Below are 26,953 nucleotides of genomic sequence, written 5' to 3'. Positions count from 1 at the left end.
GTACAGGGTTTCCGAGGGTGTAAATCTTTATGGGAGTAGAAAGCCTCATCTTTCTCCCACGGAGTGGCTGGTAGTTTCGAACCGCTGACCTTAAGATATGCATTAATTTCCTAGTGCCTTTGTAACAAAATATTGCAACTTTGATGGCCTAAAACAACAGAATTGATTGCCACACAGTTCTGGAGGCCAGAAGTCTACAATCAACGTGCCCACAAGGCCATTATCTCTCTGATAACTCTAGGAGACGGTCCTGTCTTGACTTTTCCTTGCTCCTGATGGTCCCTAAGGAGCTCTAGCTGCACAATGGGTTACTGTTGGCTTGTTACATTCAAGGTCAAAGGTTCAAACCCACCAGCTACTCCCAGGGAAAAAGGTGAGGCCATCTGCTCCCATAAAGATTTGCAGTCTCAGAAATCCTAAGGAGCAGTTCTACTCTGTCCTATGGGGTTGCTATTAGCCAGAATTGACTAGATGGCAGGGGGGTTTGGGTGGTCCCTAGTAATCCTCGGACTTCCTTGGCTCGTAGATGCCTCATGGTAGTCTCTGCCTCTATCAACACGAGGTTGTCTTCCCCATGTTGTCTCTTTTTATAAAGGCACTACTTGGACTGGATTCATTCATGAAGGTTAGGGCAACTACTCTAAAATGTCTCCATTTCCAAACAAGGACATGCTTACAGGTACAAGGGATTAGGGCTTCCACATGTCCTTTGTTAGTGCCGTTGAGTCGGTTCCAGCCCACAGCGATCGAGGAATGGCCGATGAGCTTGAACTGCCAATATTGTTGTTCCGGGGGCCGCTATTCAACCCATCACAGTACCTTTGAAGTTCTTCGTTATTTTTGTCTTCCCTCTGATTTATTACTGTAACCTCCAATCCCAGGTTACCAAGACACTGCTGCTTTTTCAAAAGGAGCAAATCTTGAGTTTCTCACTGTTCTCTTATTTCCAGAGTAATGTCGTCCTGTTGTTAGATATAACCGGCCGAACCCTTCGCCGCCTCATCCTCTCTCCCAAAGAAGAAAGTATGAACAAAAGCTCTTCCTGGTGGAACAAGGACACTGTAAGGAATGCCAGACTTGCCTTTCTAACCATAAAGACGCATGCCTGCCCATTCCTTTTGAGCCTTTGGTTTACTATATAGTACACAGAATGATCTCTTATTATTTAATACTGTATAGATATATATTTAAATATCAAGAGCTTCATTTTATATCCATCACACACATACAAAGACTTGCCAGAATTGATCTAGTAAAACATTATGAGCTGTTTGAGTATGATATTCATAAGAATTTCTAATCTTGCTATGAATGTAACCTGTTCTTCAGTTAATTATATATGTTTTGGGTTATTATGATGAATTCCTGAGTAAGACACTGAATCACACCTATTAGATCAAAACTGTAAGTAAGCATTGTAGGCTAGCCCAAGAGAAGTTATTCTCTGATTCAGAAAGAGATGATGGGACATAAAATAAGGCTCAAAGACCCTTTAAAAAAAGAGATTTAAAAATATTACAAATGTATTTAAATCTGAAAAACAATGTATATACCATATGTATTTATGTTATAAGGATTCCTGGTGGTGCTGTGGTTAAAGCACTTAGCTGCTACCCATAAAGGTCTAGTGGTATCGAACCTACCAGCCATTCCACGAGAGAAAGATGTGGCAGTCTGCTTCTGTAAAGATTAACCACCAGCCTTGGAAACCTTCTGGGGCAAGTCTATCCGGTCCTATAGTTAGAATCCACTTGATGGGAGTGGGTTTGGGTTTTGGTTTATTTCTGGTATGGTATGAATTCCAGTACTGATCACCAAATAGAATGTTTATTTTAACCAGTATCTGACATGCTCCTTAAGAATATTATTCTAAAATGCTTTAAGTACCATTGTTGTTAAGTGCTGTTGAGTCTGTTCTGAATCATAGCGACCCCGTAAAGGATTTCCAAGGAGCAGCTGGTGAACTTGAACTGCCGACCATGTGGTTCAAAGTCCAGTGCCGATTCTACAGCGCCACAGGAAATTATGAACTATACCTGAATCCATCTTGCTTAGTTAGTGTGCATAAACAATGGCTTCTCTGAGAATTTCATGGTTTAGTTTACACATCAAAGGACTTTTTTTAAGTAGCAGCGCTGAAGAGACACGCCTTTACCTGATTGTGGATAAATTTTTTTTTTTTTTTTTGCCTTTAGGAAACTTATAAAATGTGTAAAGAATTTTCACACAAAAACTGGCTAGTATTCTACAAAGAAAAAGGGTGAGTTCTTTATTGTAGAAGATTCAAACAGGGATTCCTGCTTTGTCCATCCTATCTCTGGTTTTCATTATACTTGTTTATTAGAAATTGTATTATAATGGTTAACACACTCAGCTGCACATCAGGTTCAGGTCCATTCAGGGGCACCTCAGAAGAAAGGCTTATTTACATCTGCTTCCAAAAAAATCAACTACAGATATAATAATCACTGAACATCCATCACTTACAGGGTCCCATAAGGTCTTCTGTTTTGTTTTGTTTTGTTTTAAAGGGAAAGCTGCTCTCCTTTTGTTTATATTTCCCCCTATTAAGCTTTAAAGAGACCAGTCTAGACTCTTGCACTGGACCATGGGTGGTAAGGTATGCAGCAGGTAAGGCAGAGGAGGACTAGAGCTTTGTCTAGCCTGCAGGCAGGGACTGGGAGGCTGAGCTGCTCTTGGGACCCACCAGGCTGGCGGGCATTCTCTCCTCTCTCCCCACTCCCTTCCTCTTGCTCCACTTCTGCTCCCTACCTTTTAGCTGCCACCACTGCTAGAGCTCTGTTCCTCCAGGCTCTGCCTGCAGCTCCAGCAACAGCAGTAGCTGGGGACAACCAGAAGCAGGCTCCCACACGTTTACAATATGGCATTCACACAATATACGAATCACACACATCCTGTTTTTCAGAACATGTCCTGGATGTTAAAGGTTGCTTATCTATATTGGAGGCCCTATAAAGCACAGTTCTACGCTGACACACATGGGGTCACCATGAGTTGGTGTCAGTTTGATAGCAACTGGGCTGGTTACTATAAAGCTATGTAACCAGATTAGAAATGGTTCAGCCCACATCATAGAGCAATTAAAAACAGATATAAAAAAAAGAAAATGCTCGCAGTTTCACGGTACAACCACAACAGCGATGCAGTGCATCACTCCACTGGTTATCTATATCCATTTTCACAATTGGCTTTTCCGGTGTTCTTACTTAGTTTTAAACACAGTCTTTATAAGGATGAGATAGTACCCCACCAAGTGATTGTGCCATGGTGTATTGTTTCCTGTCACTCTGTTTTCTCCTTTGCCTTGTTTAGGAGCAGCCTCATTGTGCTGGATGTTCTGGAAGGACGAACTCACACCATCTCGCTTCCCATCACCCTCAAGACAGTTTTCCTTGTCGCGGAAGACAAGTGGCTTCTGGTGGAGAACGGAACAAACCAGTGGGTAGATCTATGTAGTGTTTCATGGACGGAACTGTAGCTCAAACTCTTTACTCAGCGTCCTTATGTTCTGTCTTCCTTATATCTGTCTTCTAACTCCTTAATCCTTGTGTTTGGCAGCATATCTATACATGAGAATTAGGAGAGAGTGAGGGGAGAAAAAATTAAAATAAGTTAAACATCACTTCTCAGAGTATTTATAAAAGTGCTTCAGAGAAAGGTTGAAATTAACAGTAAAATAATTTATAAAAAAATTATGTTTGATCTATATTCATTCAAGTTTTTCCCTATCAGCACACTGGGAATTTGCTGTATTCTTGCCAAACTGAAGATACTTCCAAATTGATTTTCAGTGCATCCTCCATTCAAAGGATCACAGTCTCCTTTCTAGAGCTGTTTTTGTGGGGGTATTTTTGGTAATTTTACAGAATACATCCCATAGAAAATTCTTCTTCCTTTTATCATAGATGTTCTTATTGAGGTCTACAACCCACCCCCAATGGACTGTACATTTTTTCATGGAGGGGACATTCTGGAATTCTTGGCATACATATTTAACCCTAAATATGCACAGTGGATTTTGAGTCCTCTCCACCAGGCAATATGCTACACTGCACTAGCTAGGTGAAAGATTTCTGCCCGCCCTTCCCTCCCTCCCCCACATGCTGACAAGCAGAGATGGCTGGTCACAAAAGATTTCTGATGATACATCCTTACGTTAGAGGAGCCTTGGTGCTACAGCCATTGAGCACTCAGCTGCTAAGTGAAAGGTCTGTGATTTGAACACAGCAGAGAAAGATGTGGCGATATGCTTCTGTGAAGAGGGTAGCCTTAGAAACCCTCTCAGGCAATTACTTTTGCTCTGTCCTATAGGGCCAGTATGGAGTCCTGGTGTGGCGCTGTGGGTTAATGTGCCAGACTGCAAAGCCGTTTGAACTGCAAGGTCGGCGGTTCAAGCTCATCAGCTGCTCCTTGGAAACCCTATACAGGGTCGCTATGGGTCAGAATTGACTCGATGGCACTTAACAACAATAAAGTCAGTATAAGGAACCCTGGTAACATAGTTGATTACAAGCTGGGCTACTAACTTCAAGGTCAGTAATTCAAATCTATTAGGAGATTTCTCCTCAGGAGAAAGATAAGGCTTTCTGCTGCCATAAAGATTTACAGTCTTGGAAACCACCCTGTACAGCGTTGCTATGAGTTGGAACTGAACCCGGGACACACAGACACTACCACCAGTATGAGCTGAAATCCATGCTACAGAAACAAATATATTAGGAATATTACAAATAAATAGATCAGCGGACTATAGTGGTGAGGTTTTCTGTCCTATTATTGTTGTTAGATGCCGTTGAGTCAATTCTGATTCATAACAACCTTGTGCACAACAGAACGAAACAGTGCCCAGTCCTTCACCAACAAAATTGTTGTTACGCTTTTGGCCACTTCTGCTGCCACTGTGCCAATCCATCTCATTGAGGATCTTCTTCTTTTTCACTGATCATCCGCTTCACCAAGCATGATGTCCTCATCCAGGGACTGCTCCCTCCTGATAACATGTCCAAAGTATGAGAGATGAAGTCTCAGCATCCTGGCTTCTAAAGATCTTTCTGGCCGTACTTCTTTGGAGATAGATTGGTTGGATCTGGCAGTCCATGGTACTATTAATATTCTCCTTAAACACTGTAACTCAAATATATCAATTCTTCTACTGCTTTCACATGCATATGAGGCTCTTGAAAATACCATGGCTTGAGTGAAGCACACCTTAGTCCTCAAACTGACATCTTTGCTCTTGAACGCTTTAAAGAGGTTTTGTGCAGATTTGCCAAATGCAATCCGTCCTTTGATTTCTGGACTGCTACATCCATGAGTGTTGATTGTGAATCCTATGTTATTGTTAAGTCCCTTTAAGTTGGTTCTGATTCATCGTGACCCTGTGTAGGGTTTCCAAGAAGTGACTTGTGGCTTTGAATCACTGACCTTGTGGTTAGCAGTCCAGTACTTATCCCATGGAACCACACCAGGACTCCTGTATGTCCTATGTTGTTGTTGTTAAGTGCCGTCGGGTAGTTTCTGACTAATAGCAACCCTGTATAGGGCTTCTGAGGAGAGGCTGGTGAATTTGAACCATTGACCATGAGGTTTAAATCGACCTTGTGGTCTAGTGCATTATCCCACAACGTCACACCAGGACTCTTACATTGTTATTGTTTAGTGCCGTCGAATCAACTCCAACCCATTGCTACCCTGTATAGGGTTTCCAAGGGGCAGCCGGTGAGCTTGAACCACTGACCTTGTGGTTCAAATGGCTTTGCAGACAGGTGCATTAGCCCACAGCGCCACACCAGGACTCCTATAGCTGGTCACAAATCAAAGGTTATGTACCCACATATTGGCTGACCGAAAACAGTCACATAAAGAGAGGGTTCTTTCATTGATGATAAGGAAGTGCCCTATTAACATTGCCTTAACAAACAAACTAACAGCCCATCCTCTTAGAGGAAGTGTTGGATTTTTAATTCACATATGTGGGCATTTCAAAAAGTTCATGAAAAAATGGAATGAACAGTTTAATGGAAATTTTCCACAGATTTTTTGAAGTCCCCTCATATATTCCTGCATTGTTACTGTGCTCTGCATTTGTATGCACAGTGTTGAGAAGTTATTTGCTAATGTATGAAGAAACTCTGTAATAGGAAATTCTATTCAGAGCCCTGGTGTGGTGCTATAGGATAATGCACTGGACTGCAAGGTCAGTTTGAACTGCAATGTCAGCAACTCAAACCCACCAGCTGCTTGTTGGAAACCCTATACAAAAGAGGAAAAGCAATGATTCGTCTGGCTTCACAAATACTAGGAAAAGAGAAGCTTTTCACTTACTTTGGATGTTTGGTCTGTTTACAGGAAATACCTCTTAACTAAGCCAGCGCACATCGAATCTGAGGAGCGTGGGGTTTGCCAGTTGCATGTGTTGAAAGAGGAACCGCCCAGCACAGGGTTTGGAGTTACACAAGGTAAAGAGTGTTTCCTATGCTGACGGCTGAGTGGGTGCATGCTTGCATACATCTGTTCTCGGTTAGTCACAACATTGGCAATAGTCTATTGGGGTCCACCTTCACTCACATCTTCATTAGGAAGCTCATTCCTGGAATCTCTGTCTTTGATATATTTCAGCTGACAAATCAGAATTTGTATATACATTTAGATTAGTTTTTAGTGATTTTTACACAAGATCATCAGGATTTCTAGTTAATTCATCACCGTTTTAGCGGGTGAGCAGTACTTACAAATTTAATCTAAAACATACCCTTGCCAACACAGTTGGTTGGGTGAAGAGTCACATCTTTGCTGATAATGTTTGTTGCTAATAAATTTTGAATTCCATAAATACTTGAAATCTTGTTGGGATGATGCCTTTGATTGTAAAAACAGTTTTCTCAGATGAAATGCCACAAATGTAACTTAGAATGTTTTCTCATTTTTACTTTGAGTTTTTCTTCCTAAGCTGGTAAGAATTAAATCTTGCAAAAAATCAATTCCCAGAGTATTTTCAGAGCATTTGATGTCTAATGTTGGTCTGATACTTTTCAGAAGCAGAGCTCAGCATACCTCATAAAGTTTCAAGTGATCAACTGTCATCTGAAAATCTAAGTTCCGCTGTGGGGCAAAAGATTTCCTCTCCTAACCGAGTCCTCTCTGATGACAGCACTTATGCTACAATAGTTGTTGGCTTCCCAGATCTCATGGTAAGTCCCAGATTTTTAAAATGATTGAATAAGTATTTCCTCTTGTCTTTTTAAAATGATTGAATAAGTATTTCCTCTTTGACACATCACCTATGAACCTGTTTGAGGGGTAATTGAAAAATGCAATAACTTTCTCATAAATATTTCAAATCAAGTCTGTAATCCAAGCCAGTCATTAAAAACACACTTTCTACCTGTTTTTTAAAAGGTAACATCTACAATGTAATGCAATTATATCATTATGTAATGGAAAAATAATATTGACCACACCTAGGAGTACCTGTAACACAGTTAGGAGCTTCACTTGGTGCAGGTGATTTGGTATCATGTCTTAGAATGAGCTCATTATTCTATGAGGGAAACTATTTGAGACTAAAGTCTCCAATAATTTTCTAAGATAATTTGTTAGGGTATCACTGCTATTGGTATTAAGTGCTTTCCAGTTGGTTCCGACTCATAACGACCCTCTATAGGATTTCTGAGGGTGTAAATCTTTATGAGAGCAGAAAGCCTTATCTTTCTCCTGCAGAACAACTGGTGGACTCAAACCACTGACCTCGTGGTTCACAGTCCAGTGCTTATCCTACAAAGCTACCATGTTCCCTAGGGTATCATTATTGTTGTTGCTCTTAAGTGACCTCAAGTCGGTTCTGACTCATAGCGATCCTGTCTAGGGGTTCATTTGTTGTTATTGTTAAGTGCTGTCGAGTTGGTTCTGACCCATAGCGACCCTGTATAGAGTTTCCGAGGAGCAGCTGGTGAGCTTGAACTGCCGACCTTGCAGTTGAAACAGCTTTGCAGTCTGGCGCATTAACCCACAGCGTCACACCAGGACTACTGTAGATGCAATGTTTCAGCCCTCATGAATGTCAATTCTCTTGTGTTTTACTCTGATTTAGTCTCTCTTTGCAGCATTGAGATGGTGCTAGAGATGGTACTAGCTGTAATTTACTTCTCTCTTGGACAGGCCCTTTTGCTTTTATCCATAAAGGAACCGCTATTTCTAATTGACATCTGGTGAAATGAGGCACCATCTTCCCCTTGTGGAGAAAGTGGGAAATGAACTTCAAGGTTATTTCAGTTCAAGTTGTCATCTAATAACCTCAGATGTAGCTCCATGTGTTTTGGTTAAACATTTAATTTTCATAATTTCTTTATAGATTTTAGATGGGATGATAGAATCATTAAAAGATAAAAATATGGGCTCTGCCTCAGACTTTAAATGTAATTAATGAACTGTGAGTACTTCAGCGTATGAGACATTTGAAATCCAAAACCCAATGGATAATACGTGGTTTAGGACTTGGCCATATGCTTTTCTAATTATCAAGTAAAAATCAGTTGCTATAATATGATATGACTGAAAATGAGACATGTTGTTGGAATCCAATATCTGCACAGCCTTGACAGAATGAAAGAGATGTGTTTAATGAGCTTCCTACAACATGTGTTCCTCTCAGTGGAGACAGACGATGCTGGAGCTGTTTTTCTGAGGTCAAACTCTGAAAATATTTATCTTCTGATGATTTTCTTCTGATTAAAGAGAGTAGTATAGAAATATGATATGTTAGTATAAAACATAAAAGTAGTTATGCTGGTGATGGTTATATGCCGTGGAGTCAGTTCTGACTCATAGCAACCCTGCATAGGGTTTCTAAGGCTATAAATCTTTATGGGGGCAGAAAGTTTCATCTTTCTCTCACAGAACAGCTGGTAGTTTCAAACTGCTGACCTTGAGGTTAGCAGCCCAACTCATAACCCAACTTGCTACCAGAGCGCCTCAAAACTAGTCCTAGGGCTCTCATTTGTATTGTTGTTGTTGTTAAGTGCCGTCAAGTCGGTTCTGATGCATAGTGACCCTTCATAGGGTTTTCGAGGAGCAGCTGGTGAGTGTGAACCACCGACCTGGTAGTTAGTAGCCCAGTGCTTATCCTACAGTGTCACACCAGGACTCCTATAGAACCTTTTATAACCTGTAAGAATCATGACCTTGTCTGATTCATTAAAAGCTGTTACCCCCACCCATAATTAGTACAGTACCCATCATATAGGATACATTCAATGAATATTTGTTAAATGAAGGATTAAAGTCATATAAGCAATCTTTTAGCATTTTATGATTTTATGATGTTGTTGCTGACTGCTGTTGAGTCATCGGTCAGTTCTGACTCATATCCATACTGTATAGAGTTTCCAAGGAGCGGCTGTGGGTTTGAACCGCCAACTTTGTGTTACCAGTCCAGTGCTTATCTTATAGCGCCACACACATGATCAAGTACTGTGCCACCTATTTTGGTGGCTATTATTCTAAAAGGAGTCCTGGTATGGCACTGTAGGGTAAGCACTGGACTGCTAACAGCAAGGTTGGCAGTTCAAGTCCATCTAGTTGTTCCATAGGCAAAAGATGAGAGTATGTACTCCCATCAAGATGTATAGTCCTGGAAGCCATATATAGGGTGGCTTTGAAGGCTTTCGATTGTGTAGACCATGACAAGCTATGGACAACATTATGAAGTATGAGTGTCCAGAAGACTTAATAGTGCTCTTGAGGAATCTGTACATAAACCAAGAGGCAGTTGTTCGAACAGAACATGGAAACACCGAATGGTTTAAAATTAAGAAAGCTGTGACACAGGGTTGTATTCTTTCACCATACTTACTTAACCTGTATGCTGAGCAAATAGTCTGAGAAGCTGGGTTACATGAAGAAAAACGTGGCATCAAGATTGGAGGAAGACTCATTAACAACCTGCGATGTGCAGCTGATACAACCTTGCTTGCTGAAAGTGAAGAGGACTTAAAATACTTACTGATGAAGATCCAAGACCATGGCCTGCGATATGGATTGCATCTCAATGTAAAGAAAACAAAAATATTCACCAATGGACCAATAAACAGCATTCTTATCAATGGAGAGAAAAGATTGAAGTTGTCAAGGACTTCATTCTTCTTGGATCAACTATCAACACTCATGGAAGCAGCAGTCAAGAAATCAAATGACGTATTGCATTAGGCAAATCTGCTGCACAAGAGCTTTTTCAAGTGCTGAAGAACAAAGATGTCACCTTGAGGACTAAGGTGCGCCTGACCCAAGCCATGGTATTTTCAATAACCTCATATACATGCAAAAGCTGGACAGTGAATAAGGAAGACCATAGAATTGATGCTTTTGAGTTATGGTGTTGGAGGAGAATATTGAAAGTGCCATGAGCTGCCAAAAGAACCAACAGACCTGTGTTGGAAGAAGTATAACCAGTGTGCTCCTTAGAGGCCAGGATGACCAAACTTTGTCTCTCATACTTCAGACATACTGTCAGGAGGGACCAGTCGCTGGAGAAGGATATCATGTTTGGTAATGTGGAAGGTCAGAGAAAAAGAGGAAGACCCCCAACGAGATGGATTGGCCAGGTGGCAGCATCAATGGGGTCAATCGTGGCAACAATTGTGAGGTTGGCCCAGGACCGGGCAGTATTTTGTTCTGTTGTGCATAGGGTCGCTATGAATCAGTACCGACTCGATGGCACCTAACAACAACAACATGAGTCAGAATCAATGACAGTGGGTTTTTGGTGCTATTTTAAAGGAGTCTTGGTGATCCTGTGGGTTTGGCATTGGGCTGTTAAACCAAGATCATGGTTCAAACCCACCAATCACTTCATAGGAGAAAAATGAGGCTATCTGTTCTCATAAAGATTTATAGGTTCAAAAACTCTATACAGGGTTACTATGGGTTGGAATTGATTTGATGGCAGTAGGTTTGTTTGGTCGTGGTGGTGGTGCTAATCTAAGTCCTTTTATACATTACAGGCATGCCTTGGAGGCCTGGTGGGTTTGGATCCAGACCACTACAATAGGACAAATATAGAAATTAACCAAGTCACATGACTTTGTTGATTTTCCAGTGCATATCAAAGTTATATTTATACTATACTAAAGTCTGACACGGACCAGAGTCGGCAGTTTGAGTACACCAGCCACCCTGCAGGATAAAGATGAAGCTTTCTTCTCCTTTGCATATTTAAAGCCTCAGAAACATTGTATGGGGTCACTCTGAGTTGGAACAGACTTGAAGGCACTTAACAATGACAACAACAAAGTATGTTAGGAGTCCTGGTGTGGCAGGATAAACGCAGGACTGCTAACCGCAAGGTTGGTGATTCAAACCCACCAGGCACTTCTGGGAAATTCTAGCGAGGGTCACTATGAGTCAGAACTGACTTGTAATCACTTTACAACAGCAGTCTTTACCAAAGGTGATTGCTACATCTTTCTCCTGCTGAGCAGCTAGTGTGCTTGAAGTGCCAACTGTTTACAGCCGAACTCTTCTTTTCCCCATAATTTATTTTATTTTGTTATTGTTGTTGGGAACATACACCAATTCAACAATTTCTACATGTACATTCCAGTGGTTTATTACATTCTGGTGGTTTATTACATTTATAACTATTCTCACCCTCCTTTTCTGAGTCTTTCTTCCCCTGTTAACATAAACTCACGACCCCTATGTTTTCCTATCTAATCTTCTGAGTTGCTATTGCCAGTTTGAGCTCATATAGGTAGATCATAAAAGACCACAATACTCAAAGTAGCCATGTTCTTTTTTTTAAATGCTTTATTGTGAATTATGTGATAGTTTACATGGGAGAATATTAGTTTTACATTCATCCTATCGTATATCGTGTCTTTGCCATGGTTACAATCCCCTCCATGCATCATCAACCAACCAAAGGGTACACACTACAAGCCCACCCCCCAGTCGTCAGCACACAGCCCCTCTCCCTCTCTGTGTCTAAAGTCCCCAGCTGCTCCATCTCTCCACGTCATCATCTCTGCCTCCATCTCAGGCATCACTGCTTCTCTGGGTAGGGTCCTGCTCTCTGCTCTTCTCCCTTAATGGTCCCAGGGACCTCCGATCCTAGACTGAAAAGTTAATCACTCCCCTCCTTGCTACAAAACATCTATATTTACATTTCCAACTCTCACAATCAGTCCTGACAACAATTATTCACTATTGTATCACAAGAGACCCATCTGCATTTCATTTCATCAGCCCCACCCAGACAGATTGGATACTACTCAGTGGAGATTCTACCTTCCTTCACGCCCTCTGAATCTAGGTTCCATCTTGAAAGCTTGTAAGTCAGTCACTTCTTGCCTTTGTAGTTGTTGTTGTTAAGTGCTGTCGAGTCGGTTCCGACCCATAGCGACCCTGTACAGGGTTTCCGAGGGTGTAAATCTTTACGGGAGTAGAAAGCCTCATCTTTCTCCCGCGGAGCGGCTGGTAGTTTCGAACTGCTAACCTTAAGGTTCGCAGCCCGATTCATAACCACTACGCTACCAGAACTCCTTGTAGAGTAGGACAAAATTCAGAGTGCTTAGGAAAGAAAAAGGAATGGAAATAAAAAACCCAGAGAGGAAGTGGGATAAATGAAGCTGGTACACTGAAAGAATTACAATCAATGAGATCAAACATAACACATATGAATTCTTAAAACTTCCCCCAATTCACAATAAGAAGTTACAAAGAAAGAAATCACAATCATGCCCTGTATGACTGAGTATCCTAGTGTGGTACGGTAGGATCAGCAATGGACTGTGAGCCACAAGGTCAGCAGTTCAAAACCAGCACTGAACTGCTAACAACAAGGTCAGTGGTTCAAATCTACCAGCCACTCCTTGGAAACCCTACATGGGGTCATTATGGGTCAGAACTGACTCGAAAGCACTTAACAACAACAACAAAGGAATCATTTGATTTTCCTCTGTCTGTGATATGTAAATTTACCACTGGTATCTACTTAAAAGTTGTGGTGAATGAAGAGATTATGTACTTCACTACTTTAATCTGTCTCTCTCTCTTTCTTTTTTTTTTTTTTTCTCACCCCAGTCACCCAGTGAAGTTTATTCTTGGAAACGACAGTCATCTTTGAGTAAACGCAGTGTGGCTGATCCCCCAGGGTTCTATGGAGGTAGAAAGAAAAGTGGTACTCCAAAACAGAGGAACTGTGTGGCTCTCTTAGACGCCAATCAGATAGTCAGGATTTTGCCCACAGGAGAAGTCCCTCTAAAGGATATCTACCCAAAAGGTAAGAAACCTATCAGTCCCCAACTTACAAAGGTGGGTAAAGGGTGTTTGATTGTGGTAGGGGGTATGTTATTATCAGCTTGTATTTCTAAGTGGGGCAGTCGTGACTCAGTCAGTGGTAGAATTCTCACCATCCACGTAGGAGACCCAGGGTCAGTTACCCACCAACGCACCTTGTATAAAGCCACCACCTACCCCTAAGTGGAAGCTCGAGTGTTTCAGCAGTCTCCAGACTAAGATGGAGTAGGAAGAAAGGTCAGGCCCACAGGGTTTCCAAGGCTGAAATCTTTCCGGAAGCTGACGACCACATCTTTCTCCTATGGAGCAACTGGTAGCAGCTGAGTACTTAACTGTAGCCCCACCAAGACTCCTTAATCTTTAATGTGGTTGTTGTGAAGTGCTGTCACATCAGTTCCAACTCATAGCGACCCTGTATAGGATTTCCGAGGAACAGCTGGTGGGTTTGAACTGCCGACCTTGTGGTTCAAACTGACCTAGCAGTCTAGTGTTGATCGTACAGTACCACACCAGGACTTCTAGTCTGTAAAATTACATCCTATTTAGAGATAGGGAGAAGTACAGTCAGAAAGCTTCTTGGAGGCAAGGATGGTGAGACTTCATCTGTTATACTTTTAACACGCTATCAGGAGTCCTGGTGTGGCACTGCAGTCCTGGTGTGGACTGCAAAGTCAGTTTGAACCGCAAGGTCAGTGGTTCAAGCTCACCAGCATCTCCTTGGAAACCCAATACAGGGTCTCTATAGGTGAGGACTGACTCAATGGCAGTTAACACCACCAACAACATCAGGAGGGACCAGTCCCTGGAGAAGGACATTATGTTTGGTAAAGCAGAGAGTCAGCAAAAAAGAAGAAGACCCCCAACAAGGTGGATTGACACCATAGTGGCAGCACTGGACTCAAGCACAACAATTGTGAGGCTGGCACAGGACCAGGTGGTGTTTCATACTATTGTGCATAAGATCACTATGAGTCAGAACCACTTGATGGCATCTAACAACAACATTTAAGGGTAAAAAGGGTATCTTTGTTTCTTTCTGCATTGTAATTTATTACAAAATATTTCAGACCTATGAAAGCTTGCTAAGGATCCCCAATGGGATGGCACTTGGACTTGTCTGCTAACCAAAATGTTGCCAGTTCAAACTCACCCAGCAGTCCCACGTGGGAAAGACCTGGAAATCTTCTTTTGTATGGCCCAGACAACACTAGGGGGCAGTTTTACTGTCACAGTGGGGTTGCTGTGAGTTGGGATGGACTCAACAGCACCTAACTAAAACAGCATAGAAGTATAAAGAAAAATAGAATGAACATCTTTTACCCACCAGGCGTATTGGTAAACCAATCTTATGCTATGGTCTTCTTCAAATAGTTCAACTTCTTAAATTATTTGTTCAGCATACAGACTGAATGTTGTTGTTGTTAGGGGCCATCAAGTCAGTACCAACTCATAGCGACCCTATGCACAACAGAATAAAACACTGCCCAATCCTGCACCAACCTTATAATCATTGCACGTACAAGCCCATGGCATGAATAAGTATGATGAAAAAACACAACTTCAATGTATACCTTTCCTTATTTTACACCACAGTATTCCCTTGTTCTATTCTAACAACTGCCTTTTAGTCAATGTACAGATAGCTCATACACATAATTAGTGTTCTGGAATTCTCATTCTTCACAATGTTATCCATAGTTTGTTATGATCCACACAGTTGAATGCCTTTGCATAGTCAATAAAATGCAAGTAGACATATTTCTGGTATTCACTGTTTTCAGCAAAGACCCATCTGACATCTGAAATGATATTCTTCGTTCCATATCCTCTTCTGAATTTGGCTTGAATTTTTGGCAACTCCCTGTCGACGTACTGCTGCAACCATTTTTTAATTATCTTCATAAAAATTTTACTTGTATGTGATATCAATAATATTGTTTGATAATTTTTGCATTCCATTGGGTGACCTTTCTTTAGAATGGGCACAGATATGGACCTCTTCCAATCAGTTGACCAGGTAGCTATCTTCCAAATTTCTTGGCATAGAATAGTGAGAGCTTCCAGCGCTGCATCAGTTTGTTGATACATTTGTCAGTTCTTAGAGCCTTGTTTTTTGTTAACATCTTCCATGCATCTTGGACTTCTTTCTGTACCATTAGTTCTTGATCATTGACTACTTCTTGAAATGATTGAACATTGCCCAATCTTTCTTGTACAGTGACTCTGCATATGACTTCTATCTTATTTGATATTTTCTGCATCATTTAATACTTTGCCCATAAATTCCTTCCATCTTGCAAGTTGAGACTTGAATTTTTTTGTTCAGTTTTTTCAACTTGACAAATGTTATTTCCTCTTGATTTTCTAACTCAAGATCTTTGAACATTTCATTATAATACTTTGCTTTTTTGAGCTGTACTTTGAAATTTTCTAAAACAAATCATGGTGGTAATTAACACCAAGAAAAGCAAAAGTTGTTCAGGATGGAAAAAAATAATCATAATTACAAAATATAGCTCAGGTGTGACTAGCATATACATAATTTTAGTAATGTAAGGAGAGGATATTAATCTAACCAAATTCTAATGGAGATGTAGCCCCTGGGTGGTATACTCGACTACTTAATGAAAAGTTGGAAGTTCAAGTCCACCCAGAGGCACCTTGGAAGAAAGGCCTGGTGATCTACTTCCAAAATGTCAACCATTGAAAACCCTATGAAACATGGTTGTCTTAAGTCAGAGTCAGCTCAATAACCAGTGGGCTGTTTTATTTGGGTTTGGGTTTGGGTTCTTTTTATATTGATTGATTATTGTTGTTGTTAAGTGCCGTCCAGTCGATTCTGACCCATAGCAACCCTGTACAGGGTTTCTGAGGAGCAGCTGGTGAGCTTGAACCACCAACCTTGCAGTTCAAACCATTTTTCAGTCTGGTGCATTAACCCACAGCGCCATACCAGAACTCCATATATTGAGTGGTAAGGATAAAAAATAATTAAATTCTCACTTTTCATGGAGGGAAGTCAAGAGATAAGGACTAAAATGAAAGCATCAATTCAACGAGGTAAGAATGATGGTGGCAGTGTTGTCTCTGGGTGAGAGGGCAAAGCAGTACTGAATTTTGTATTCTAAGCCAATTTGAATGTTTAATCTATTTGCATGCTGGTCTCTTAGGGAATTTTAAACTAAATTAGGTTTTTTTAGTAAATACAATCCAACTAGCTGGTCATCCAGGAACAAATGCATATCAACCTTTCATGAAACAAATCAGTAGAAACTATAAAGGTTACTCTCCTGCTGGCTTTCAAAGATGGTAGACCAGATGGCAAATTGATTGCTTGCTTCCAATCACTATCTAGTTAAATATTAGATTTTTTTCTCTCTTTTATCACAGTCTGTGTTCATTTAACACAAAATAATGATTCTTGATTGAAAGTGACATACTGTTTCTTTTGAACTTTGAGTACCACCTGAGAAATTTCCAGATTTTTAAGTGTACACATAATTACTGAGCACATGTCACTCTTTTTACCTGCGGACACAAACAGCAATGCATCCAACCTAGTAGAAGGTCAAAGATCATTTCTAGAAGGAGTAATTTTTTTTTTAGTATAATTATATTCCCTCTGAAAATAGTTGTGGTTTTTATGTCTTCTGCGAACCTTGGCACAATGTGTCTAACTACGTGATAAGCATGGTAGCACTGGTATCCCTTCAACAATCAGTGAACTAATCCCTAAATGTCACTTATACCTATCTTTGAAATCCACGTGGATTATAAGTGTAGTGGAAACGTACTGAGCTTCCTCCCTCTTTACAGTGCGCTGAAAGCATTTAAAATGGATGGACAAAGACTTGGCTAAATTTGGAGGGAAATCTGGGACATTCTTGTTACTTTAATTCAATGATAAATTCTAAAAATATTCATGTCTTCTGAGTGGATTTATTTTCAGATCAGTGGACATTAATTTCTCACATGCTTGCTTCTGTCACCACAACTATCAACACTCTGACTGCTCTCCTGCTTACTCTGTAGCCACACCTTTCCTGCCTTAGTAATATGTGCAAAGATTTTTTAGCACCAGGAATAAAACTCTTCCTTTCTCCTTCTTGAAATAGTAGAAACAACCATTGTGGCATCGCCTCACTCTCTTTATGCTATGGAATTCATTTGCACAGTGAACGAAAAGAAAGACGTAGAAAAAAAGCTACTTTAAATTAAGTTGACTAACTTTACTTTGACAGGCAGTCTCAAAATGCTGACAGCAGCAGCTCAACTTAATACAACTACTTACAGGGAAGAAAAGGTGCTAGAAGTGGCAAAACAAAATTATGAGTTGTTTAACAAGGCAGTTCTAGTTATCCAAACTGCTTCAGGAACTGGCCTTTTGGAGCAAAGAACCCAGTGCTATAAATAATTCGGCCTAGTTCAGGTAGGTCCTAGCAGTAAGAATTGTTCCAAAAAATGATATATGGTACAAAACTTTATCCAAGATTGACCTGATTTGGCAGCACTTAATAATGCAGACAGTGTACAACTTATGATAATTATGTTCGTTTTATTCCAGTGGCCTTCTGGAGTCTGTAAATTGAGCTGGGTGTTCAGATTACCATAGTAACTCTTTTCTTACCTTGTGCCATCCCTGGCCATCTTTCTCTTCCTCTTGAGCCCTTTGATCCTTGGGACCACCCCTTGCCTAGTTCTGCAGTTCATACCTGACCCCAGGGCTATCAATTGCCACCATTGAACACCTTCCATATCCCTCAGAGTCCCCGATGGTTAGAAAATAAATAAAAACCAACTTTCTCGGTCTAGTCTGTGAGCATCCCAAAGTCAGGGACCCCAAGACAGGGAGACCTTCCCCTCTATATTCTCAGTGCTGACACAAAACACTGCCCTGTCCTGATTGTGAGAATTGCAAAGGATGAGCCAGTGCTTTGTTCTGTGATACAGGGAGTCACTGTGAATTGAAACTCACTTGAGGGCAACTAACAACAACATTGAGCAACTTCTAATTAGGTGCTTTGCATTATTCATCAGTATCATTTAATCTTCAAAATAATCTGATGCCTAAATGTCATCAGTATCCCATTTTGCAAAGTCAGAAACAAGTCTCTGGGAGGTAATTACCTTGGCCAGTATAACACAGTTAGGAAATATCTCAGCCAAGATTGCCCACCAGGTCAGTCTGATTAATTCGTTCTCCCACTTAAACTGCTAAGCAATGTTATGGCTTCCTAAGAAGGAAACCAAGAATTCAAGTGATGAGCTGTTTTCTAGGAAACTATAAATACTAAAACTTTGACGTATCTTGGAAAGCTGTCAAAAAACAAAACAAATAAACAACAACAACAAAAGATGAAACCAACAGTCAACATTTACTGAAAAGCAAAGATGAGAAGGCAAGATGGGAAGGGAAATGAGATCAATGGAAACAGAACAAATAGAATGGCAATAATGACCAAGCTGACACCTTGTGAAAATTGCAACCAACATGGAGCAATGCCTATTAAATTGGTTAAATGAGAACCTAATTTGTTATGTAAAGTTTGACCTCAAACACAATAAAATATTAAAGAAAAACAACACCGTGAAAAGAACTTAGGCTATTTTCTGCCAAGAAAGAATCATGATTAATCACTTCTGTCTGACTGTTTGACAGCCTGTGTTTTCCTGAGGGAAAATTAAATGAATCTAGCCTTGAGTCCAGACTTGATGCAGTACCTTGTCCAATGGGTCTCAAGAGTTTTACCCAAGGCTACTGATCATTTGAGCCTACTTTTTGCAGCTTCCACACATTGTTTTGGACCTATTTTGGTATTGTGCAGCAACTTAATACTCAGTTCATGTTATTATTTGTTTGCAGATGTTACCCCCCCACAAACATCTGGTTATATAGAAGTTACTGACCTTCAATCAAAGAAACTCCGATATATCCCTATTCCCAGGTAATCCCTCTTCTCTTTTGTTCTGAACTTGGCATGACAAACAAATGAGTGAATTCTGGCAAGTTCTCTGAATAAACTTGTACTTCCTACTTCCTTAAATAGAAAGCCCTGTTTTGGGTGGAGTTACTGTTGGCTAATAATTGCTGTGTTCTTCCCCCATATTTACTTGCATTTTTATTATATATATATATTTTTTTAATTTATATATATAAATCTTAATTTATATATATATATTTTAATATATATTATATTTTTTTTTCTGAGATAATTGTGTTCAAAATGTCAAAAGAATTTAAAAATTTTAAAAGTGTTGGTTTAGTATTGTTTTAAAATATGTTCCTATGCACCTGCAATCAAAAAGATATTATAATAGCCAAAGGGCTCCAGAGACTTAGAATGGAGCCTCCAACCTTAAGCAGCCAAGCACTCATAATATTGTAGTTGTTGTTGTTGTTAAGTGCCGTCGAGTTGGTTCCGACCCATAGCAACCCTGTATAGGGTTTCCAAGGAGCAACTGGTAAGCTTGAACTGTTGACCTTGCAGTTCAAACCAATAACCATTTATACTACCCAGTTAATTCCTAAACATACGAGGGCCTTCAAAAAGTTTGAGGGAAAATGGAATAAAAAGATAATGGATTTTTTACATGATCTTTTTGAAGCCCATTGTATATAGGTATTTTTTTTGGAACAACTTAATGTGTTGGTTTAATGTAAAAATGACTTTTGTTCACTTGATGGAAATTCCTTATACTCTATTACTTATGTTGTTGTTGTTGTGAAGTACAGTTGAGTCGGATCCGACCCATAGCGACCCCATACAGGGTTTCCAAAGAGCGACTGGTGAGCTTGAACTGCCGATCTTGCAGTTCAAATGGCTTTGCAGTCTTGCAAATTAGCACACAGCGCCACACCAGGACTTCCTATTAGTTATATGCTCATTAAAATATACTGCCAACACCAGCGAACCCACTCTAAACTAAACTGCACAAATGATGACCAGAGAACTGGGCTTACCATTATGTTCTCTAATTACACCATCAGGAGGCAATTGGTGAGACCTTAAAAACACTCCAAAATACAACATGAATTAAATACAAACACAATGACACCACATTATCTCAGAGACAACACACAATTTCCATTCACATGAAGAAACAAGAAAGAATGGCTCAAACAAATGTCCAAGATGCAGGGCCAGAAAATGTTTCTAGGGTTGAAAAAGTTATGGAACTACCTGAGAAAGAATTCAGAAGAGTGATGTTTAGGTATGTTCAATGGATTGAGTAAAAGACTGAGGAAAGAAAAGGAGAATACAGAGGAACTTTAGGAGAAATTAGGAAAGTACTATAAGAACAAACAAACAAAATAAGTGAAAAACTTGAAACAATACAAAGCCTGCATGACGAAATTCAGAAATTAAAACCAGGATTTGAGAGATGGACAATACATTGAAAGGGGAAAAGAGGAGATTTGAATCAATGAGAGCTCAAATTAGTGCGTTTGAAGATAAATTTCTCTATACTAGTAAACTAGAAGAACAATCAGAGAAAATAAGGAAAAACTCTATTGAAAACCTAAGATTTATGTAGATACCATGAAATGGAGTCACTTATAGGTGACTGGAATTCCAGAATAGGAAGAGACAATAAAATCCGCAGAGAAGATTGTTGAAGAGTTGTTGGAAGAAAAGTTCTCTAACATAATGGAAGATGAGAAACTAGATATTCAAGGGGCCAAAAGTATACCAAACAGCATAGGCCCCAAAAGAAAATCAGTAAAACATATCATAATCAAACTTGCCAAAACCAAAGACAAGGAAAAAATCCTGAAAGCAGCTCTCGAAAAACAAAAAGTTATCTATAAAAGAAAGCCAGTAAGACTAAACTCTGGAGAAACCCTAGACTATGACCCTTGACCACCCTTCAGGTCTGGAATGGAACTCATCCTCGTGGGCCAATTTTTAGCCAAGCAGTAGATAAAGTATATAGTGGGGACAACATCACTAGTAAGATATGCTCATCTTGGAATTGTCAGTCATTCAAGATCAAAAGCTGAGTGTGTACCTAAGAATAAAGTTGAGAAGAGTTGGGAAGGAAGGTAAAATGAAAATAGGAACTACAGAGAAGAAATAGAATAACTGTTGTTACATAGAAGGGATTACAATCATTGAGATGAAACAAAGTGAATGATTTGTTAAATGTAAAACTGATGATCTTCTCTGTAAACCTTCACTTAATACACAATAAAAAATTTTTTTAAATAAAAGACTAAGCTCTGATTTCTCAGTAAAAACCATGCATAAGGCAAGAAGATAATGGACCGACACATACAAAACTCTCTAAGAAAAAAAAAAAAATGCCAGCCAAAAATCATATACCTCTCTCAAATATAGTAGCAAAATAAGGGCATTTTCAGATAAACAGAAATTAAAGTAATTTGTAATAATCAGACCAACTTTACAAAAAGTACTAAAGGGTGTTCTTTAGACTGAGAACCAACAACTACAGACAACAAGTTGTGATTGACAAGCATGACAGAACCACCCAAATCTTAATTCAGATACTTGTTGTTGTTAAGTGCCGTCAAGTTGATTCTAATCCATAGTGACCCCGTATAGGGTTTCCAATGAGCAATTAGTGAGCTTGAACCGCCAACACTGCAGTTCAAAACAACTTTTCAGCCCAGCGCATTAACCCACAGTGCCAGGATAGAAGTACTTAAAGTAATGCAAAGCTACAAGACTGAAAACAGGGAACCAGAGATATTAATTTATAATGAAGACAAAGAGGGGATAGTGTTGTTTCAGAACTTCCAAAAGACAAGGAAGTCAAGTAAATTATAAGATAAAACAGACTTTTAAATTAGGGAAGAAATTAATAAATTACCCTGCTTAAAAGACACAGTGTAATAGAAGAAATAAAAAATGAAATAAAAAAATTCCTTGAATCAAATGAGAGCAAAAACACAACATAATCAAAACCTTTGTGGCAGAGCAAAATCAGTGCCCTCAAAGGGCAACTTACAACAATAAATGTACGCATCCAAAATCAACACCTTAACCCAGCATCTCCAACAATTAGAAAAAGAGTAGCAAAATAAGCCTCTAGTCACCAAAAGAAAAGAAATAAAGGTTAGAACAGAAATAAATGAAACAGAAAACAAAAAGAGTCAACAAGACAAGAAAAGTTATTTGAAAGGATTAATAAAATCAACAAAAGAAAGGAAGAAGAAGGTACAAATAACACAAATAAGATATGATATGGGTGTGATGTCACAACAAAACTAATAGAAATAAAAGGGATAATAACAGAATACTACAAAGAATTGTTCTCCAACAAATTTGAAAATCCAGAAGAAAAGGACAACTTTCTAGAAACACACAAACTACCTAAACTAACACGGATTGAAATAGGAAACCTGAACAGACCTATAACAAAAGAAGAAATTGACTAAATCATTTAAAAAACTCCCAACAACAACAAAAAGTCCAGGCCCAGATGGCTTTATTGGTAAATTCTACCAAACATTGAGAGAACTGGACACCAATTTTACTCAAATTATTCCAGATTTGAGAAAAATGAACATTTCCTGAATTCTTATATGAAGCAAGCATAACTTTCATATCAAACCCAGGCAAAAACATCACTATAAAAGGATATCATAGACCAATATCCCTCATGGACATAGATGTAAAATTTCTCAACAAAATCCTAGCTAATAGAATATAACACCATATCAATATAATAATGCATCATGACCAAGTGGGATTCATATCAGGTATACAGAGTTGATTCAGTATTAGAAAAATTATCAGCATAACCCATGACATAAATAAAACAAAGGCAAAAAACAACATGGTAATACCAGTTGATGCCGAAAAGGCACTTGACAAAATCCAACACCCTCCCATTCCTGAAGAAAAGCACTTAACAAAATAGAAATAGAAAGAAAATATCTCAATATCATTAAGGGCATGTGTCCTGGTGTTGCACTGTAGGATAAATACTTGACCACAAGCTCGGTTTGACCAGCAAGGTTGGTGGTTTAAGCTCACGGCTGGCTGGCTATGTGCCATGGAGTCGGTTCCGACTCATAGCGACCCTGTACAGGGTTTCCGAGGCTGGAAATCTTTACGGGATTAGAACACCTCATCTTTCTCCCACGGAACAGCTGTAGTTTCAAACTGCTGACCTTGCGGTTCTAAGCCCAATTCGTAAGCACTACGCTACAGCGACTCCTCAGAAATGCTATACAGGGTCACTGTGTCAGAACCAACTCAGTGGCTCTTAACAACAACGCAAAAGCCAGTAGTCAACATCACTTTCAATGGAGAAAAACTGAAACCTTCATTTCTTCTTTGCCCATTTGGGTGCCTTTAATTTCCCTTTCTTGCCATATATCTTTGGCTAAGATTTTAGTACAATACTAAAAGTAGTGGTGATAAGAGGCATCATTGTCAGGTTCCTGTTTGCAAAAGGGAAGGTTTCAGACTGGAAATTTTTTTTGGCAATGATGTATTAGACAATTATAGAACACTTCAACACTTCATCCAGGAGACAGATTATCCCATTTAAAAAATGGACAAAGGACATGAACAGACACTTCACCAAAGAAAACATTCAGTTGGCAAACAAGCATATGAAGAAATGCTCATGAGCTCTAGTCATCAGAGAGATGCAAATCAGAACAACAATGAGATATTATTTTGCCCCAGCATTAATAGCAAAGTTTAAACAAACAGAATACAACAAACGTTGTAGACAGCGTGGAGAGCATGGGACCCTCGTACTCTGCCAGTGAGACTCTAGCAACTCGGAAAACTGGTATGGAACTTTCTCAGAAGGTTGGAAATAGAGCTACCGTATGACCCAGCAATCCCTCTGCTTGGTATATATCCTGAAGAAACAAGAGTCGTAACACAAATAGATATATACACACCCATGTTTATTGCAGCATTAGTCACAGAAGATGAAGACAGTGAAAAAATAGATACAGCCTGGATCCTCAGCAGCAGGGGAATGGTTGAAGAAACTCTGGTACATATACACAATGGAGTATTACACACCACTAAAGAATACAATGAATCTGCAAAACATCTCATAGCATGGGAGAACCTGAAGAACATTATACTGAGTGAAATTAGTTGTTCACAACTGTAAAAGATCACTATTGTAAAAAGCCAAAAAAAAAAAAAAACAAAAAAAAAAACGGTTTTCATTCTATAATAAGTATTCTATGATGGTTACCAGGGGTGAGAAGGAAAGGAGAACTATTCACTGGCTAGAATGTAGACACATGCTGACTAGAATGATGGGGAAGGCAGTTTAAAAGGAAAGGGGAAAGGAAAAAATAGGGAATTTGTCTCTCTCGCTCTTTTTTTTTTTTTTTTTTCCCATGTACATGAAGGGAAGCAGTGTCTATTTATTTTCCCATTAGGACAAGCCATTGGGAACTTCCTGCAAAAGCACAAAAGGAAAGGAAAGGGGGGTGAAAAAAGAAAGGAAAGAGAAAGATAAGATTTGGCAATGGATAGTGGTAATGGTTGTGCAGCATGGGGGTGTGGTTGGTGTGGCTGGACTGTACAGGTGAAATGGTTGAAATGACAAAATTTTTGTTGTATATATATTGCTACAATAAAATAAAAATTTAAAAAATGAATAGCAAAATCAACGTGGCAAAAGTTGTTGTTAAGTGCCATCGAGTTGTTAAGCGCCAACACATCATGGCAACCTTGCTTTTCCTCTTCATAGGGACATTTTCTAAGATTTCTGTGTTCCAGAATAGTTGGACATGCCACTCTGTTAATATCAACTTAGGTAAACTGGAAAAAAACAAAACAAAAAAAAGTCAAAAATAGCCTTGATTTATTCTTCAGTGCATTATAAGGACTTATTCAATATATGTTATTGTTGTTGTTCAGTATAATACATCGAATGGGCTCCCATAGCGACCCTGTATACAACAGAACAAAACACTGCCGCTTCTGCTCCCCCCTCATAATCCTGGCTGTGTTTGTACCCCTTCTATAGCCACTGTGTCAGTGCTTCTCACTGAGGGTTTTCCTCTCTCACTGACTCTCTACTTAACCAAACGTGATGTCCTCCTCCAGAGTGGTGTGATTTCCCCAAAACTAGACTAATCATTTATTATGTGTTTTAATTATCTGGACATATCATCTTTTCATTCAGAACATACTCAGTGCATTCAGACAGCCAACACTGGCATGTAGGATTTGTAATCCACGTTACTTTTGAATTGTTCTTGTTGTTGCGGTCGAGTTGATCCTGACTCATGATGATCCCATGTGTGCAAAAGATAACGGTTCCATCCATAGAATAGAAGTAGATCTCCTGGTCTGTCTTCTGAGGTGTCCCTGAGGTTCAAACTGCCCATATTTCAGCTAGGAGTTGAGAACTCAGCCATCGGTGCTATCCAGAGTGAATGCTATACTCATATAGGAAAGTATACAGCTGACTCTTTTACGTCCCCTGGAAATTTATATATGTATGTGTATGTATATGTATATATATATATATTCTAGCTCATAGAGACCCTATATAGGGTTTCCAAAGCTGTAAATCTTAGCAAGAGCTGAAAACTTGAATCACTGACTTTGTGGTTCATCATTGTTCTTCAAGATTGCATAGTAGTCCATTGTGTGCATGTACCAAAGTTTGATTATCCATTCTTCCATTGATGGGCATTTAAGCTGTGTCCATTTTTTGGATACTGTGAATAGTGCTGCGATGAACATTGGTGTGCATATGTCTATCCGTGATCTGGTTCTTATTTCTTGTGGATATATACCAAGTAGAGCTTGAATTCCATTTATAACACATGTCCTCTCACCTTCCTATGTTGTGAGAAAGGTAAAAATAGGTATAAAAGAAGGAATAATGTTTGTGACAATACTTTTTAATCAGTAAGAAATATGACATGTAAAGTTTCAACCAGTCCACAATCTTTCTTCGGTGTGTTACCTTCACTTTGGTCTCTCCTTTCAGATCAGATTTTCTCTCGCCATATACCACTTGGCTGTCTACCATCTCAGATACAGATGTCCTGCTTGCTGAGTGGGGCAATGGTGGCGTTGTTACTGTTGACATGGGAGGTTGCGTCCGGCTCTGGGAAACTGGACTTGAACATCTGCAACGCTCGCTTATGGAATGGAAAAACCTGATTGGACAAGAGGATGACAAACCCGTACAGGTACCACTTAAACTGACCATACATCTTGGGGTACCCATTCAGGACAGAATTCCGTTTCAAATGCTATAGTAATGAAAGCTTCAGACCCAATAACTCAAATCTAACTTCTTAAAAGGCTAAAATAATTTTTGGATTCATGCTAAAAATCATATAATAATTTGCCCATCTAGATAGTGATAAGGTTAAAAATGTGCCTTTTTTTGAGAGGGACGGGGGTCAGTGCTTAAGTATACAGATTAATCACAATACGTGGGAGAAGAAAAAAAATGTTTATTTTTTAGCCTTAAGCATAAGCCAGTTTCCAGCACCGCCTTTGCATGTTCCCACTTTTACTACCAGTCCTGTCAGCTCTTCAACATGCTACCTAGGCAACAGAAACTTACTAGCTGAACTGCGGCAGAGTATTATAAGGCCAGGACTTTAGAAGAGAAACACAGAACGGCACTCCTAATGTTGTTGGGTACGTCGAGTAGATTTCAACTC

The 26,953-nt window shown here is 39.5% G+C and overlaps 1 protein-coding gene across 1 annotated transcript in view; it reads left to right on the top strand.

Annotated features, from left to right (window-relative positions):
- VWA8 (von Willebrand factor A domain containing 8) overlaps positions 1-26,953 on the top strand; it is a 518,389-nt gene that overhangs the window by 367,963 nt on the left and 123,473 nt on the right. The window contains exons 30-37 of the mRNA XM_006837608.1: positions 951-1,061; positions 2,196-2,260; positions 3,334-3,459; positions 6,370-6,479; positions 7,057-7,211; positions 13,099-13,297; positions 19,178-19,259; positions 26,266-26,470. Of these exons, the coding sequence (XP_006837671.1) occupies positions 951-1,061; positions 2,196-2,260; positions 3,334-3,459; positions 6,370-6,479; positions 7,057-7,211; positions 13,099-13,297; positions 19,178-19,259; positions 26,266-26,470 (1,053 nt within the window). The remainder of the gene's footprint in view (positions 1-950; positions 1,062-2,195; positions 2,261-3,333; positions 3,460-6,369; positions 6,480-7,056; positions 7,212-13,098; positions 13,298-19,177; positions 19,260-26,265; positions 26,471-26,953) is intronic.

This window comes from Chrysochloris asiatica, unplaced genomic scaffold (genome assembly GCF_000296735.1).
Source record: "Chrysochloris asiatica unplaced genomic scaffold, ChrAsi1.0 scaffold00022, whole genome shotgun sequence".
Classification (NCBI taxonomy): domain Eukaryota; kingdom Metazoa; phylum Chordata; class Mammalia; order Afrosoricida; family Chrysochloridae; genus Chrysochloris; species Chrysochloris asiatica.
Note: the sequence above shows the minus strand (reverse complement) of the source record. Positions and strands in the feature narration are given on the sequence as shown.